Source organism: Aethalodelphis obliquidens, unplaced genomic scaffold (assembly GCF_003676395.1).
Source record: "Aethalodelphis obliquidens isolate GAN/ISIS:26980383/991018 unplaced genomic scaffold, ASM367639v1 scaffold38, whole genome shotgun sequence".
Lineage (NCBI taxonomy): Eukaryota > Metazoa > Chordata > Mammalia > Artiodactyla > Delphinidae > Aethalodelphis > Aethalodelphis obliquidens.
The window spans coordinates 6,115,254-6,132,762 of NW_020837982.1; the positions used below are offsets into that span (position 1 = coordinate 6,115,254).

A 17,509-nucleotide genomic window follows, 5' to 3' on the forward strand; every position below is an offset into this window, starting at 1 on the left:
AAAAAAAAAAAAAAAAAAAAAAAAAGATTGGCAAATGGATGTACATTTCTATGCTTAAAATTAAAATGGAGTTTAGTGTATGAACAGATCCTGTATTATGACTCCCACTGTTGACTAACCAGCCAAATATGGTTGCATTTAGTCCAGAAAAGAGGGTTTCCACCACAGCAGGTGCTCACTGTGGGAGCTCCCCCTCCCCTTCCCTTCCCTCTCCTGGGGTTCCAGCCCCACCAGCCATGCTCCTTCTGCATTCACAAGACCCCACTGGCAGTTGCTGGATGAGCTGGGATGAGAGCCCAGACCTGCCGGCTCCCAGTTCAGTTCTTCTGGTGGAATCAGAGTGGTTACAAACACAGGCTGTGGAGCCAGCCCGCCAGAGTAAGAATCCCACTGTGGGCAAAGGCCTCGGTTTCCTTGCCTGTGAAATGGGGACAATGCTATTTCCTATCTTGCAGGGTTGTTCTGAAGCTTCCTTGAGTTAGTGTATGTCAGGGGCCTGGAGCCCTCCATCAGGGTCAGCGAGGACTGGAATTATCCCTGCAGAGCATGGCCGGGCACCTTTAAATGTTGCCAGGTGCAGTTGGGCCCGCACCAAAGGGGGTAATCAGCTCCTCCCAGCAAGAGGGTTCTGATTCAGCCACAGGGAAGGGGTGATGGGTGGAGATGGTTGCCTGAGGACTGAGCCCTCCCTGCCGGTGCTGGTCATACTGGGCACCGCACCCCCGAGTCCCCGCCTCCTCGCACCGGGACTCACCTCTTTGACTGACAGGAGTACCCTGCCATCCCTATCCCCGGACCACTGTCCCCGTGCCCCAAACACCAGGGCCGGCGGAGGTCCTATGCCACTTTGTCCTGGAAGGAAGAGGCCTGCCCTGGTCCCCTCTGTCTGACACGCCTGCCTGTGGTGGCCAGTGGGGGTGACCTCCTGTGCTGGTATCTCTTTTCCAGTGGTTTCCAGCGACAGTGACAGTGACTCAGAGCTCAGCTCCTCCAGCCTGGAGGACAGACTCCCACCCACTGGGGTCAGGGACCGGAAAAGCGACAGACCCTGGGGGGAATCAGGTAAGTGTGGGAAGCAGCCCTGTTTGTTTCCCAAGCCCCCGGGGCAGTGGCTTTGCTGCTTCCACAGGCTACCGTGGCTCCCCAGTGGCTGGGTCTGTGAACTTGTTCTAGATCCGGGAGGCAAAATGGGCCATCAGCTGGGAGGGCTAGGAGCTAAAGTGTTAGCACCACTCAAGAACAGATAGAAAGGGGAGTTCCCTGCCGGCCTATGGTTAGGATTCCGGCTTTCACTGCCATGGGCCGGGTTCAATCCCTGGTCAGGTAACTGATCCCACAAGCTGTGTAGAGCAGCCAAAAAAAAAAAAAAAAACATATGGAAGGGAAGCTCAGGTATATATGCAGAGAAGGCCTGGGGACACATTTTCCACTCCTTTCCTTTAGACACATGAAGGACCTTCCCAGGAAAAGGACCAGCTTCATTCAGAGTCACTCCAAAGGTTAGAACTGGGATACTTGCGTGACATTTCAGGCTGAATTTAATACCTGAGAAGAAAGCTTTTCAGTAACTGCCTCAAACTGGAAGGAAATGGAAGGCTGGGTGATCTTCGGCCGGAACTGATACGGAAGGAATTCCTGCGGGGGGCGGCAGTCTGGACTAGGTCAGAGATGCCAATGCCTGGCACTCCTGTGCCCATGGCAGACATTACCAGTTGATCCCGGCACTCTCTCCCACAGAGCCTGACATGGCTTCGGAATCCTCCTCCATGCAGTTTTCCCAGGGACCAGTATCAGTAGGCGGGGATGCTGCATGAGGTGAAAACTGTCCCTGGACTAGATGATCTCTTAGGCCCCTTCAGGCTGCAGATTCTGTCTTAGGAAAGCGTGGAGGACACTTACCTGCCAGCCTTGGTTGCTAGGGCACGTTTTATACTCCTCACCTCCCACTACCGCAGCTCGTGTCCCCTCTCTTCACACTGGCTCTCAGCTGCAGCCAAGCGGCTCAGGAGATGGAAAGATGGAGTGCAGTCTGCAGGCCCCACCGCTGCTCTCTGGGCCGGGCAGGGGCTAACAACCGTGTCTGAGTGAGGATTCATTAGTCTGCAGAGGCAGCCGTGAATGTCCCTCTTATTGGGTTCACAGAAATTTACACGCTTCTCCACGACACCCTCCTTCTCCGAGGGCAGGGCAGACTCGTCCTCACTGCCAGTTTTCATGTGGGTAACTACTTGTTCCTTAGTGAAATGACCTCAGGGCCCATTCGATTGCCTTTGTAGGTTGTGGGCCAGTCAGCAGTGGCCAGAGGGTGGGGTCCCGCTAGAACATGGCAGCCACGTGGATGGGGAAAGGGGGTGGCGGTTCCCAGGGGAAGGGGCTCTGGCAGACGGTCCCATCGATACAGGTCACAGTTCCAAATGAGGAGACTTCAGCTCAGCTCCTTGTCAGGCTGAGATGGTCCCTGTCTCGGTTCAAGGCCCAAAGGACGCAGCCCTGAACCATTCATGTGGTTTCTTGCAGGTGGCAGCGTGGAGTCATCAAAGATGGGGCCTCCCCGCCCACGCAGCCACCTCTCAGGGAGCCAGAGCAGCCTGGCCATCGAGACGGGACCGGCTCTGCGGACCCACAGTGGGGGCCCCACCCAGGCCGGACCCAAAAGGCCACAGTGAGTACCAAGCTCCTCCTTCCAACGTACCCACCTCCTCTCTATCTGCGCCCCCCCGGGGGGGGTTTTCAGTTCTCTGCATTTTTGAGCCCTGTGCCAGGTGCCCGTCGAACAGAGGCAAGCCAGACCCATCCGTGCCCACAATGAACAGAAAGAGGGACCCCAAAGGACAGTGGTGACTGTCCCTATCCGTTCTCAGTAACTGTAACAATGGCTGTTTCCATCCTCTGCTTTATGAAATGTATAATTTTTCAGAGCATCTCCCTTCCTGCCTAACAGTCACAGTAACTCTGTTTTCAGAACACCTGCTATTCTCCAGGCAGTGCGTGCCCAGCCTGGGCCGGGTGTGGTGGGGGACAGTCCCTGACCTCCAGAAACCTACTGCATAGCTGAGGAAGGCAAATCAGCTCACCCAAAACAGAGCCCAGGCCAGGGCAGGCCCAAATCCTAAGAGGGAGGATTCAGGACCCCTAGAGCTGACGGCATGGAGGCCGGCCTGTCCTTGCACTTCCAAGGTCAACTTTCGTTCTCTTGGCCAAATAGACAGGAGGCTCATTATCCCCATGTGATGGGTGTGGAAGCCGAGGGCAAGAGTCCAAGCTCCCACCGGCCCCGGCCAACCTGAGGTCACCATGCACTTGGGGGACAGGGGAGTCCTCGCACTCAAGCGGGAGAAAATTGTGCAGGTGCACGATCGGCGCCCAGCCTCCTTCCAGAAAGAAGCCCCAGCTGGACTTAGTGCGTCTACAACCAGAGGACCCATGGCGCACACTGCGTGGGTCAGCGCAGCAGCTGGTGCCCCTGCTGCGCACGGGGACGGCTGCAGGCCTGCTGGGCTGGGGAGTACCCCCCAGGAAACCCTGTGGGAGCGCCCCTCCCCTCCCCTTTCCCCTCCCCTCCCTCCTCCTCCCTCATTTCCCCTCTTGATGGTCATGAGGGACAGAGACAGACTGTGACGCTGGGTGGGCAGGTCTCAGGGAGGGAGGCGCCGTGGGCGTGCACCCTCTCCCCCCTACCCTCGCCTCCTGCAATCCCCCCAGGGAGGGCGGTTTGGAATCAAGCAGGCCCAAGCTCCAGTCCCAGCCCTGCCACCCATACCCATGGGAACTTGGGCAAACCATCAGGTCGAACCACATGAAATTGCATTTTTGTAGATCAAAAACGGTTAAATATTGGCAAATCCGTAAGATTCAACCTAATATTTGATCTCTCAGTGCCCAGTTCCATTATCACTGAAATGGGGACCACATCGTGTCCCTTGCAGGTTGCAGGGAGGGTAAGGTCCAGGGTCCGTGTGGGGTACCTACCTGAGTGGGTCTTCAGGAACTGTCCAGTAATCACGGGGCAGGCTGTGTGGCCCAGCACGTAGACAGGGTTCCAGGGCTTAAGTTGTTACTTGGAAAGGACTGGCCTAGAGGAAGGTTGTATGTTCCCATGTCCATTTGCTCCTGCTGGCATCCCAAGATCACCTGTGTTGACTAGCCCAGGTATCGATGGCCACACTGAAGCCCAGGGACTGGGCGACCTGCCTGCAATGACACAGCACAGCGGAGCAGGGCTGGGCCCAGCATGCAGGTGCCCCCTGCCCAGCACTCAGCCGCCGGCCTTCCCGGGCAGCCCCCTGCTTAGTTTCAGACGGGGCAGCTGCTTCAGGTGCAGGCCGCTTCAGCAAGGAGTCAGCCTTCCCTGAATTTCATTCCCAAAGCTCACACTGTCACTGGGGTGGGACTCTGCCTCTGCTCCCCCTATAGTGGCCTTTTTTTCTCTCCCCCAAAGGTAGAAGGCACACCTGGGCGAGCCCCTGCTGCTGACGTGGGCTCCGACGGTCCCCTCTGCCTGCCCTGAGCAGAGGCGTGCTTGGTGCGTGGGGCAGACTTTCCAGTGGAAGAGCTTGAGAGAGAGAGAAAGCGCTGGAGCCAGACCCTACCCGGCTCCTTCCTGACCAGTCCCAGGGCCCTCCACCACCAGCCCTGTCGGACGTGACCTCTGACTCAACAAACCAGCGTTTGCAAGGCTGAGTCTGCTTCCCCCAACCCAGTGCCTTTCTGCACCCCTTCTCTCCTGGGAGCCCCCCTCTCCACCGCCACCCCAGTCACTCCCCTCAGCCGTGACCTTTATTTATTGCCCCCAGCCCCACCCCCAGTCTACCCCTATGTTCATTTTAAGTTTGCTCTCGTCTTAGTTGGACTGGAAGGGCCTTCTGACCCACCTTCTGGGGCCTTCCCCTATGCACTGCAATTTCAGAGGGTGCCAGGTAGGGCTTTCTCCATATTTGTATTCATGGAAAAAGAAATCAGAGCCTGAGCGTGACCCTTCACACCTGAGCGTGGCCCCCGGAGAGGAACCCAGAGCAGGTGGGATGAGAGATCCACCCATCCTCCCCCTTCCCCTGCGGCTCTGAACGTGGATGCGGCCTCCTCCCTCCCCGCGCAGGAGCTGCTGTTGAACCTGGCTCTCTGTTAGGTTTCTTGGAAGCCCTCCTTGGCCTCCCCGAGGGCTGCTGGAGCTGGAAAGGGTTCTGGTGAACACTGTGAATTCACTCACTGGAGAGCAAGCAGCCTTCAGCTGAGCCCCCTGCTGGGCGTGAAGCTCCCTAAGCCATTAATCCACTCCCCTTCAGTAGGCTCAGTTTGGCAGAAAAACACTTAATTCAAAGTGTGGGCAGACGCTTCTGGAAAACCTTTCCTGGAGGAGAGAGAATGCGTGATTCTGTGTGTATGGCGTCCACACCCCCCCTCCTGACCACCCCGGGCCTGGTCCTCGAAGGGCCTTCTTCTCCAGGCTCTCAGGCCCCCACCATTAGCTCTTTTGCCCTAGTCGCTGGCAGACAGTTAAAAAAAAAAAAAGTAATAAAAACACTGTTTCCCTGTGACAAGTTATGCTTCAGAATAAAAACAATAAAGATTAGAATTTGCATTGAGCCAGCGTGTTGATCAAAAGGCCACAATCACTTGTGTTTCTGAGATGCATCAGTAGAGAAATGGATGGAAAAAATGTGGTACATTGGTTGCTGGAACGCTTGCTAAGCCGCAGTAAAAGGAATGAGCTAGATCTGCGTGGGTTAGAAGGGCCCACAAACCTAACGTTGAATGGGAAAAACAAGGCCATCTAAGTAAAAATAAAAAGTACAATGATCAAAATGAGTCATATGAACTTACATGTAAATGTGTCAAAACGCGTGTAAAATGGGCAAGGATTTGTGGTTAAACACTGTGGACTGAACACATCTGTATTTCCTCTGTCTCCCCAAACCCCACCAAAATGACATAAAGGAATGAAAATGGCATGAACTGCAAAGATGGCAGCAGGTAAGAGAGGTCTGAAAACTTTGGAAGCTGGAAGAGTATAACTTGTTTAGTGCCAGCTTCCCCCACTCCCCAAAGTGTCTAAGGGAGCTGGCAACCCTTAACAAGCCCATTTTCTCTGCAGAATCCCCCAGATGCTCAGAACATGGAGGGACCGGGTATCCCTAAGGCAGGAGTTCAAAGATGGTGTGAAAATAGTATCGGTTGGAAGAAGTGGTTAGACCCGAGCCCAGATTGCACGTGACTGCCCTTCTCTGATCCTGGTAGAAGACAGGTGTACAGCTGGCCAAGGTTGAACTAGAAGGATTCCGGATTGGGAACCCCAAGACCAGCCAAAGGCTGGGGTGAAGCGATGGTTAATGGGGAGACCTCAGCCCCCTTCCTCTGCTGACAGCTGGGCCTGTTCCCATCCAGCCACCCCAAGGCAGGACATTATTGAATTTCTCTCTGGGAAACTGAGCAAAGAGAAAAGACTGACAGATCCTGAAATTGACAATTCCCCAGTCTCTACCCAGTCACCACTATGAGGCTCCCATTCCCAAGCCCTACCCACATGTACAGAGCTTCCTGTTAGCTTTGTTGTGTTACAGTCATAGTGGCAACAGCCAGGGGCACCAGCAGTTGACCAAAACCAACAACTCCAGTACACAGAAGAAAGGGGTCAGAGAACAGTCCTCTGAAGATATTTGCCCATGAAACAGGAAGAGAGTGTCATTTTTTAAAAGGAAGTGTTAAAGCTCTTGAAAATTTTTAAAAAATATATAATAGCAGAAATTTTTAAAGGCATTAGAAGGGATGGAAGATGTGAGAAAATCTCCCAGAAGGTAAAACACCGAAACAAAGAAAAGTCAGGACCATTGGACAACCAAAACATCAGATCCATGCAGAAGGTCTAACCTCCAACTAATAGGAATTTCAAGCCAAGAAACAGAAAAGAGAGGAGAGAAAATTGTAGAAGAAATGATACAAGAATATCTCCTAGGACTGAAGGAAAGGAGCTTTCACAGAGCAAGAACCCACCAAGTGCCGAGCACAGTGACATAAAACCACAGCCGTGCGGTGGGCCACCACCATCGTGAGCTGCCATGTGGCAATACCTGTAGATGAAGATGCACCTGGCCTGCAGGTGCCGTGCAATCACCTGAAGTCTGGCTAAAACAGATTCTCACCCACCGAGTCTGGGCCAGGGGCCGAGCATGTACGTCTATCAAGTTCCCAGATGAGGCTGCTGGCTGGAGGACCACATACCCTGAGGAACACTGGTCCAGAGCAGTGGTGGTCACCACTGACAGCTCATTGGAATCACTTGGCCAGCTTACACACACTCATGCTGGATGCACCCCTAGAGATTCTGGTTTAATCAATTTGGGGCCCAGCCTTGACTCTAGGATTTTGTAAAGCTCCCCAGATGACTCCACGTGCTAGCAGAACCAAGAACCATTTCCCTGTAGAAACTCTTCTATGTGTGCTCCAGAAGATGTGCACGGGATGTTTAGAGCACTACCTTTTTATTAGCTAAAAACTGGGGACAACCTGAATACCATCGCCAGAAGACGAGATCCATAAATTGTGATATAGTCAGGCCACGCTTAGTATAGATGACTCTCACAAACAATGCTGAGGAAAGAAACAGATGGCAGAAAAAATAAATATGTTATGACACCATCTATATAGAGATTTTAAAACATGCAAAAATGTTATATATTAACATATATTTTATGCAGTGGAAGAATAAAGAAATGCATAGGAAGGATAAACAACAGCTTTCAAGATACATCTTGAGAAGAAGAGGCACAAGGAACAGTTTCAACTTTACTGATAATGTTTCATTAATCTCAGCGATGGATAGATGGGTTTGTAATATTTATAATATTTCATTATATGTCATATTTGAATTATTTTTATATGTCTGAAATCTTTCAGAATAAAAATTTAGGGAACTATAGCAAGGCTTATCATGAAATTTCAGGACACCAGGATAAAAATCCTAAAGAAAAAAAATCCTAAGACCTTCCAAAGAGAACAAAATTTTTTGAAACATGTCATATACCAAGGGTCGGGGGTTAACATGGCTTTGAAATTCTCAAAGCAAATTTTGAAGCCAGAACACAGTGAAGAAGTATCTTCCAAATTCTGGCAGGAAATAATTTCTAATCTGGGTTTATATCCACCCAGATCTTAGTGACAGTAGAATGAAGATATTTTCAGACTTGTGAAGTTTTGTTTTGTTTTGTTTTAATTTACCTCCCATACATTCTTTCTCAGGCAGCTACTACAGGATGTGCTCCAGCCAAACAAGGGAGAAAACCAGGACACAGGAACACAGGAAACTGAGGATCCAACAGAGGAGAGGGGCAAAGACAGTCCCCAGGATGTTGGCAGTGGCTGTGTGTGTGGGCTAGAGGCCAAGGCCAGCCAGCCCAGATTGGAGCATGAGGGCAGGAGAGATACCCAAGGATGTACAAACAGGATAAGAAGCATACCTGTGTTGGAGAGATTGAATATGATATCATGATATTCTATATCATGACATATAATATATAAAACTGAAAAATCAAGAAGTAGAATCAGCATGAGATTTCAGTACAAAGGTAAACACCAGCAGACATGGCTGAGTTCTAAGTGTTGCCTAGAGAGGGACTTGGGTTGGGGATGGGGGGGGCAGGAGATTGCTGCCCTATGTTATAAACTTTATAGTACAGTTTTTAACTTTGTACCAAATTATATTTCTAACAATGGAATTTTTTGTGGAAAAATATGTATCCAACAGGATAAACTCGTGGGATGTGGGTGAGAGCCCCGGAGCCATAGCAGGAAAGTAAGATAAAGAGGCGATGAGGACCTGCCTGGCAGAGAAAATGCAGCTCCAGAGGTCCCTGTATCCAAATGCCCAGCCTGTAAGGGGCTGTTGCCTCTGCCTCCCGGCTCTCGGGAACCTCTGTGCTGGGACCGACACCCCCTTTAGACTCCTCAGACCTGATGTAGCACAAACCACCACACTCAGCTCCCACTAGAACCCCGTGCCTGGACCAGACCTAGTTTAGGAGAAGGACCCAATCCTTACAGCCTCCAGGGGGAATTCCAAGTGTGTTTCCTAGAGATGTGTCCCAGGGTTGATGGGGCTCTGAAGCAGTTTCATCATGTGTTAACCCCGGAAGCCTTCAGCGTTAGGGCACAGATGGGATGCAGATACCCCCACCAGGGTCTGGGAGCTGCCAGGAGTCAAGGGTTCTTGATGGCGGTGCTGGGAACCAAGAAATCCTTGCTTTCTGAGTCTCAAGCATCCAACTTACCAATTAACTTTTGAACCTGAGACTCTCGCAGTTAGGAATGGAGGATGTTCTGTGTCATCTGTAAAAATCATGGAGTGCAGAAACGACTTGATCTGTCCCACATGTTGGATAACCCAAGTAGTCCCTAAAAGAGACCACATGAACTTTGGATACCTGATTTTGAATCCCAGCTCTACTACTTAGCACCTGAAATGATGGGTACTTCTCTGTCTCAGCTTCCTCATCTGTAAAATGGGGATAATACTTCCTTCACAGGATTGTTGTGGAAATTAAAAACTCGAAAGCACCTGTAAAACTCCTACCACTGCTATTAGTCATGACTCCCATAGGATTCAGACGTGGCCCTTGCCTCAAGAGTTGTTTAGATGACGTAAGTAGGTAAGTGCAGTGGCTGCATGGAGCCTGGGACACAGCAGATGGTCATGCGCTTCCCCTCGGGGAATAATGGTTCATCTATCCAGTGTTGACTGGGCAGCTGCTGAAGTGTCAAGTGCAGTGCTAGAGGCTGAGGTTCCGTAGTGGCCCCCACCCTTCTGCAGCATCGAAGTCACCCGGTGGGCTTGTTCAGACACAGGTCACTGGGCCTCACCCCAGAGCTTCTGGCTCAGAGGTCCAGGGGGGGGCTGAGAACATGCATTTCAAGTTCCCAGGCGATGCTGATGCTCCCCATCGGGAGACCAACTTTTTTGTTTTTTTTTGGCTGCATTGGGTCTTCGTTGCTGTGCGCGGGCTTTCTCTAGTTGCAGCGAGCGGGAGCTACTCTTTGTTGTGGTGTGTGGGCTTCTCATTGCGGTGGCTTCTCTTGTTGCAGAGCACGGGCTCTAGGCGCACGGGCTTCAGTAGTTGTGGCACGCAGGCTCAGTAGTTGCGGCTCACGGGCTTAGTTGCTTCGCAACACGTGGGATCTTCCCAGACCAGGGATTGAATCCATGTCCCCTGCATTGGCAGGCAGATTATTATTATTATTATTTTAATTTCTTTGGTTGCGTTGGGTCTTCGTTGCTGCATGCGGGCTTCCTCTAGTTGCATTGAGCGGTGGCTTCTCTTATTGCGGATCACAGGCTCTAGACGAGCGGGCCTCAGTAGTTGCAGCACATGAGCTCAGTAGTTGTGGCTCGCGGGCTCTAGAGCACAGGCTCAGTAGTTGTAGCACACGGGCTTAGTTGCTCCGCAGCATGTGGGATCTTCCCGGACCAGGGCTCAAACCCGTGTCCCCTGCACTGGCAGACGGATTCTTGACCACTGCACCACCAGGGAAGTGCAGGAGAACAACTTTGAAGACCCATGGATCTAGTGGAACCAGTTTACCTGTGTCTCCCTGGACTGACACCCCTAGACCGACCCAGGCAGGGGAGCGGCGGGCGGGTGATGAGGACCGGGCTGGCGGAGAAAACACAGCGCCCCACTGGACGAGGAGACAAGCCTGGGACCGAGTGCTGCTGCCACACGCCACCCCTGGACAGAGGCCCCGCCCCCGGCTGTTCCTTAGCCCTGAAGCAAAGAGCGTCCACAGGCCCAGCAGGTGAGAGTCACTTCCACCCACAAAGAAGGGGGCTGGCACCTTTCCCGAAGGAGAAAACGCCCACTTTCTGGCATCACATCCCTAGGTTCCCAGAAGCCTGAAATCTCTATCTCTTCCTGTTCCTGCCTTTCCGGTGAACTGTCTCTGACGTGTTCTCCCCGAGTGCCGAGCCGGGGAGCAGCAGGCAGTGGAGAGGAGAGCTGCCCGGCTGGAGGCCCATCAAGGACCCCAGGCGGTGCCCTCCCTCGCTTCCCTCACAGCTCCCGCCTCCTCACGCCACTTTGTTTGCTGACAACAAACAGAGCCCTCAATTCCACTGAGCCAGGGCCCGGGAGAGATGAAGCATTTTGCTGTGTAATAATCGTCACGGCCAACATCTGTTGAGTCAGGCACCTGCTGCATGCTTTAGGGCTCCTCACCCACCTGTGCAGCAGATACTTCTAATGTGCCCATTTTACAGAAGAGGAAACTGAGGCCCAGGGAGGTCAAGAGTGCCTGTATTTGAATGCAGAGCAGTCAGATGCCAAAGACCATGCTGGGTTGAGCAGGGGGGGCGGTCTGGTGAGAACAAATCAGGATTCAGTGCGGCGATGGAGGTATGTGCAGGCAGAGAAAGACACAGATCATAATGTCTAGATGAGTAGGATAAAGTCAGCCCCTTGTCCCACTGGGTATTTTCCTTCTGCCAATTAACACATGAGAATAAAGTTCAGTCGCTACACAGAGATTTTGCCCCCATGTTGGACGCTGTCTCATGCCCAGGAGGCTGAGCACACGCCATGCTCTCCTGAGTCCTCCCTTATCGGGAGACCCAGGGTAGCCTCAGGGAAGCAGTTGTCTTTTCAGGCCTGTATGAGCAGGAGGATTTGCCTTAGAGGGTTTCCAGGAGCTTCCATCAATCAAAGAGCCTCTCAGCACCTTTGGAGCCAGAGCCTGTCTCTGGACTGACCCGCAGCTCCTCCCAGGGCTGTGGGAGCCGCACCTGAACATGACCCCTGAACTCCAGGACTGGGAGCTGCAATCCCACAGCCCCCAACCCATCTCAGCTGTCAAACCTCCACAACTGTCTTGTCTTCCCACGCCACCTGCCCCTCTTTCCTTTATTCTCTTTATTTTTTTTATTGGGGTAAAATACACGTAACATACGTTTTAACCATTTTTAAGTGTACGGCTCAGTGACATTAAATCCATTCACTTTGTCGTGCAGCCATGACCACCATCATCCCCAGAGCATTCTCATCGTCCCGGAGTGAACCCTGTGCCCGTTAAACACTAACTCCCCATTCCTCCCTCCCCACCCCCAGGCACGCCCGCTCTACTTTCTGTCTCTATAACTTAACTACTCTAGGTACCTCATGTAAGTGGACTCATACAGTGTTTGTTCTTTTGTGTCTGACTTATTTCCCTTAGCTTAGTGTTCTCAAGGTCCATCCATGTTGTAGCCTGTGTCAGAATTTCATTCCATCTTATGGCTGAATAATATTCCACTGGGTAGATCACGTGGTTTCTCCATTCATCTGTTGATGGTCATTTGTGTTTTTTCCACCTTTTGGCTATTGTAAGACTGTTATGAACATTGATACACTAGTATCTGTTCGAGACCCTGCTTTTAATTCTTTTGGGTGTATTGCTGGATTACGTGGCATTGCTAGATTAGGTGGTAGTTCTACACTTAACTTTTTAAGGAATCGCCACTGTTTTCCACGGCAGCGGCACCATTTTCTATTCCCACCAGCAGCGCACGAGGCTCTGCCTTTCCTTCTAATGCAGGATGCTGTCCTGCATCTCTCTGCCCCCTGTGGCTCATGGCATGGGGAACAGCAGTCACCCAGGGACCTCAGCAGCTCCCTCGATGGCTGGAGCCTGACTGGCCTCAGTGCTGGCCTCACGGGCACATGCACAACCTGTACGGTCACACAGGGCCTCACACTCAGTTTCAGGCTCTGCTGTCACTGTCTCGAAATTCTCAGTCACGTTGAACAGGGGGCCCCACGTTTTCATTTTGCACTGGGCCCCACAAATTATGTAGCTGGTCCTGGCCGGCCTGGCTGTTCTTTCTGTGTGCAGACCCAGACCCACAGTCAGGGCCTGACGGGGAGGATCCTCACACGGTCTGCTGAGGGGCGGCCTGGGGACATCGGTTGTCTGGCCCTGCTGCCAGCCCATCTATGAGATGAGACAACTGGACTAAATAGTTTTCTAATTTTGTTCTCCAGAGGTCCCTTGGAAGGGGGTGGAGAGATGGGAAGTCCCAGGGGCAGGGGTGGGACCCATCCCCACCCCTACTGCCAACAGAGGGGCTCCCTTTGACCTGATCTCTCTATGTGGTTCTGCAGCAGGAAGGAAGCCTCTGGAAACTGACCAAGCTGTCTGGATCCTCCACCCCAGGCCGCCCCAGCCCTGTGCTCTGCCCCCAGGGAGGGAGAGAAGCCTCCGGCATAAGGAGACCAGGTGGAGAGCCCCGCAGTGGGAGAGGTGGCCCAGGCACCAGCCAGAAATGCACTGGGAGGGGCCCTTGCCAGGGGAGATGGACAGCACGCGCACGCACACGCACACACACACAGAAAGATCCGACCGTTTACAAAACGTGTGACAAGTCGGTTCAAATTGCTCATCTGCAGGGCCAGCAAAGGCTCTTCTGCACACGGGAGGGATGAGACTAAAGGAAAACCTGGCACTGGCCTTGCCCAGACACACACTGGCAGAGCCCCCCGCAAGGCTGTCCCCTGCAGTGAAGGGCCTCGGTGCTCTAGTGTCCTCGTCCCCGTCCCTTCACCGGCAGCTGACCAGGGGTCCGACCTGCATGCGCCCAGCCCCGCCCCCCAGGTTGCCTTGTACAGAAAGCCAGGGAGAGCCTGGCGGCTCGTCAGTACCAGGAGATGGGGAGGGGAGAGGCGGTGGGAGCTGGAAGAACCCTGGGAGACCTGGACAAACTGCCCCCAAGGCCTCACCGAGACAGGCCAAGCTCTGAGCTCTTTGATGCAGACCGCAGGATGTCTGCAGCTGCTTCAGTGCCAATTACTGGAGAAATAATTCAGCGTGCTCACCCCCTGCCTCTCAGCAGACACTCTTTGGGGACATTTTCAATCTGACTGGACCTGCTGAGCAGCTTCTCCACCCCTCTGCCCAGGGGAAGAGGGAACCTGAAGCTGGGCTTGTCATCCCTGCCCCCTGCCCGAGGCAGAGCCTGCTCGGATCAGCACCCTGCATGCCTGCCGCCTGGGCGCTGCCTCTAGATGAGTTGCAGCTGAGCTGGGTTCCCTAGAGTCCGTCCCCCCACCCCTACCCCCACCCCCATCTCCTTAAAGGCAGGGTCATGTCTTCTGCATCTTTGAGTCCCTTGTTAGCTGTCAAGAAATATTGCTGGGTGGAGAGATGGGTAAACGGGGAGGGAGGTGGATAAGTGGGCGGACAGGGTGGAGGGAGGGAGGCAGGGAGAGAGGAAGGGAAGGATGGAGGGAGGAAGGGGGAGAGAGGGTGGGAGCGAGGGAGGAAGGGAAGGATGGAGGGACGGAGGGAGGCAGGGAGAGAGGAAGGGAAGGATGGAGGGAGGGAGGGGGAGAGAGGGTGGGACAGGGGAGGAAGGGAAGGATGGAGGGAGGGAGGGAGGCAGGGAGAGAGGAAGGGAAGGATGGAGGGAGGAAGGGGGAGGGAGGGAGGAAGAGAAGGATGGAGGGAGGGAGGGAGGGGTGGATGGGTGGAGTGTTGGGCAGATGGATGGAAAGATAAGTGAATGATTATTGTGTGTGGACCAGTGTACTGAAAGACAAGAGAGGATGGACAGAAGGATGGACTGCTGTCCTGAGGGAGGACGGATGGATGGATGGATAGAAACACTCCCAAGTCCAGGGCCCGTCTGTTCTCCATCCCTAGGGAAAGGCCAGCAGATCAGGAGCCTACACTTTCCACAAGCTGTGGGGTCCCCTGCCTGGGGCTCACTCAATTCCAAGCAGCTGCTAGGCTCCCAGGGAAGAGCCGATGTTGAGACAAACCCGGGCTGCTGAGGACCCGGCCTTTGGAGCCTCCATTAGTACCCTGCCCGGGCGCCAGGCCTCCAGGCCCCAAAGCAGCTGCTGCCTGGGGTGTGGCAGGAGCAAGTCCGGCTGCCCATCTGGCTGCACCCCTCTCCTCACTGTCCTGACACTGCTGCCTCCAGAGCGTGTGGGTGCAGACAGGTTGCCTTTGCCAGCAGGAGCCTCGGTTTCCCCATTAAATAAAAGGTTGAACCAGCTGTGCTCCAGGGTCTTCTGGCCCTGAAGGTGGTGACTTTGTAGCTCCGGGGTGAGAGCCAGCCTGGGGCAGGTGTCACCTGGGAAGGAGGGCTCCCTCAATGGTAGCAGCTCCGCTACAGGGGCTGGAGCGCCAGGAGGGAAATCGGTGGGAGCCCAGGAGCCTTGTCTCTGAAAGAGCCAGGGAAGGGAGCCCTGCACAGCCGGGAACAGATCCGCAGTGCGGCCTTTCCCCACTCTGAGGTCCTTCCCAGTCTAAACACATCATTCAACACAGTTCATGTGCAACAACCTGCTGTTATCTGAATGGTTGGCGCCACCATTCTTGGGGAAGGAACTGTCTTTGTTTAGGAAAATACTTTTTTTTTTTTTTGCGGTACGTGGGCCTCTCACTGTTGTGGCCTCTTCCGTTGCGGAGCACAGGCTCCGGACGCGCAGGCTCAGCGGCCGTGGCTCACGGGCCCGGCCGCTCCGCGGCATGTGGGATCCTCCCAGACCGGGGCACGAACCCGTGTCCCCTGCATCGGCAGGCGGACTCCCAACCACTGCGCCACCAGGGAAGCCCGGAAAATACTTTTTAAGGCTGATTGTGGATGATCCTGAGAACATAGTCTAACCGGGGCCCAAGGCCCCAGAAGAGATAGAAACGAACAGAAATTTAGAGGAAGGAAGAGAGGTCAGAGAGCGATGCCAGAGAGAGAGGGTGAGGCTGGGGATCCCTGAGTGAAGTCACCCCTGCCCCCCCACATGGCCACACGCCCCCAAGGGGGCCGAAGGACTGGCCTGTCTTGTTCCCTGTGATGCTGTTTGCTCTGCAGTGATATAAGCCACTCCCACCCCACCTGAAACATTCACAGTGTCACCTGCACACCCACGTACCTTGTGGAAATGGATTTGGGGGAAGAAGGGACTGAATTTCACGTCTGAATCTCTGTGGTTCAGAATCTTAGTATGGAAATGATATCCAGTCCGCAATATGGAGTCAACCCGGCCAAAGCAAAACCCCTGAGCCAGAGGTGATGCAAACACCCCAGGTTTTGCAGAAACCTTAGCAAAGGCTTCAGCCTTTCCCAGAGCACCTAAGTGGACTTTGAAGGCTCCGCCGCTGGATCTGAGGAGCATGGAGACCGCAGCCGGGATGACCGCCCGTCCCAGTGTCCCCACACCTAAGGGATTTCCCAGGATGCAGGACTTTCGGTGTCAAAGCCTGGAAAGGTCCCAGGCACACTGGGAAGGGTTGCTCACCGTAAACAGCTGACATCTGGGTCCCACGGGCCACACTGGATGCTAGACTAAGCCCCTCACACACTTCACCCCCATTAGTCCTGACGACAGTGGGAGGCAGACATATTCCTCCCACTTCTCAGATGAGGAAACCGAGGCTGGGAAAGGTAAAGCCACTTGCACGAGATAACACAGCTAGCACGTGGCAGAGCGAGGATTCGAAGCCCAGCCCCCTACTCTGAAGCTCGTGCTCATCTACGTGGTGCCCTGAGGATTCTCCACTTGTCGAAAACTGAACTCAGCATCCTCGAGCAGCCTTACTCTGTGCCCTGGTCCGGGGCATGGGTCTAGAGCCCTCTAGTTTTCTGGAACCACCCCGCTTCCTGCCAAGGGCTTTGCCTTCCTTGGGCCCCCTGGCTCTGGGTCCCAGCAGGCCTCTGCCGTCCACACCCATCAGCCCAGCAGAGCCCTGTGGAACTCCACCACACACCCTCCTCTGGAGTCAGAAGAAACAAAAATGCCCCCTCCTTCCTGCCCTGGTTTTTATCAGCCCCCCTCCCCACTGTGTTCCTTTCCCTGCCCCCCATCTGCTGGCAGTACCTCCCTCATCCGCTCCTAGGAGGGAAGCAGTATTTCCCGCCCAGCCCAGGGATTTCCAAGCTGGGAATTCAAACAGTGCAGCGTGGAACAGGCTCAAACAGAGTCAGCTAATGGAAATAACAAGATGAAAAATTATTCCAGGGAAAGAGCGATTTTCCTTATACCCTGCTTGACTCAGAAAACACTGTGATTGCAGTAGAAATTGGAGGTGTCAGAGCTGGTATCTGGGGAAAGAGAAGTGAAAGCATTCTGCTTGCCACTGTCCGCGCAGCCCCAGGGGTGAGAGAGAATGTGAGGTTAATCCCAGGCCTGGCGCACAGCTGGGCCCAAGCAGGGGTGTCCTCCCTAGGAGCCCCGGGTGGCAGGACTTGCCACCAGCTGGCTGAAGAGTCAAGGGCAGAAAGCCCAGGCCCTGGAGTCAGACAAAGCTGTGTTCTTTTTCCAGCTCTGGCGTCCGCTGGCTGTGTGACCTTAGGCAAGTAACTTAACCTCTCTGAGACTCAGTCTCCTGAAGATAACAGTAGAGGGGATTACACGAAGTAATGCATGACACCTGCTCGGACTGGTGCCTCAGTCATGATAACAGCGGTAAATGCCCTGCCTCGCCTGCTCTCTCTGGCTGCGCTCACTCCACATGGTCAGTGGGGGGACAGAAGAGCTCCCAGTCTCCGGGT

At 53.8% G+C, this 17,509-nt stretch overlaps 1 protein-coding gene across 7 annotated transcripts in view; it reads left to right on the top strand.

Annotated features, from left to right (window-relative positions):
- RPH3AL (rabphilin 3A like (without C2 domains)) overlaps positions 1 to 12,100 on the top strand; it is a 125,379-nt gene extending 113,279 nt beyond the window's left edge. For 2 of the 7 annotated variants that reach the window (XM_027130565.1, XM_027130566.1), the window contains 3 exons: positions 949 to 1,062; positions 2,518 to 2,662; positions 8,233 to 8,637. In XM_027130565.1, the coding sequence (XP_026986366.1) occupies positions 949 to 1,062; positions 2,518 to 2,662; positions 8,233 to 8,482 (509 nt within the window). In that variant the 3' untranslated portion in view covers positions 8,483 to 8,637. Of the gene's footprint in view, positions 1 to 948; positions 1,063 to 2,517; positions 2,663 to 4,438; positions 5,583 to 8,232; positions 8,638 to 9,515; positions 9,639 to 10,487 lie in introns of those variants that run through there. The other 5 variants (XM_027130569.1, XM_027130567.1, XR_003437975.1 and 2 more) reach the window with 4 other exon arrangements.
- Positions 12,101 to 17,509: the final 5,409 nt, after the last annotated feature.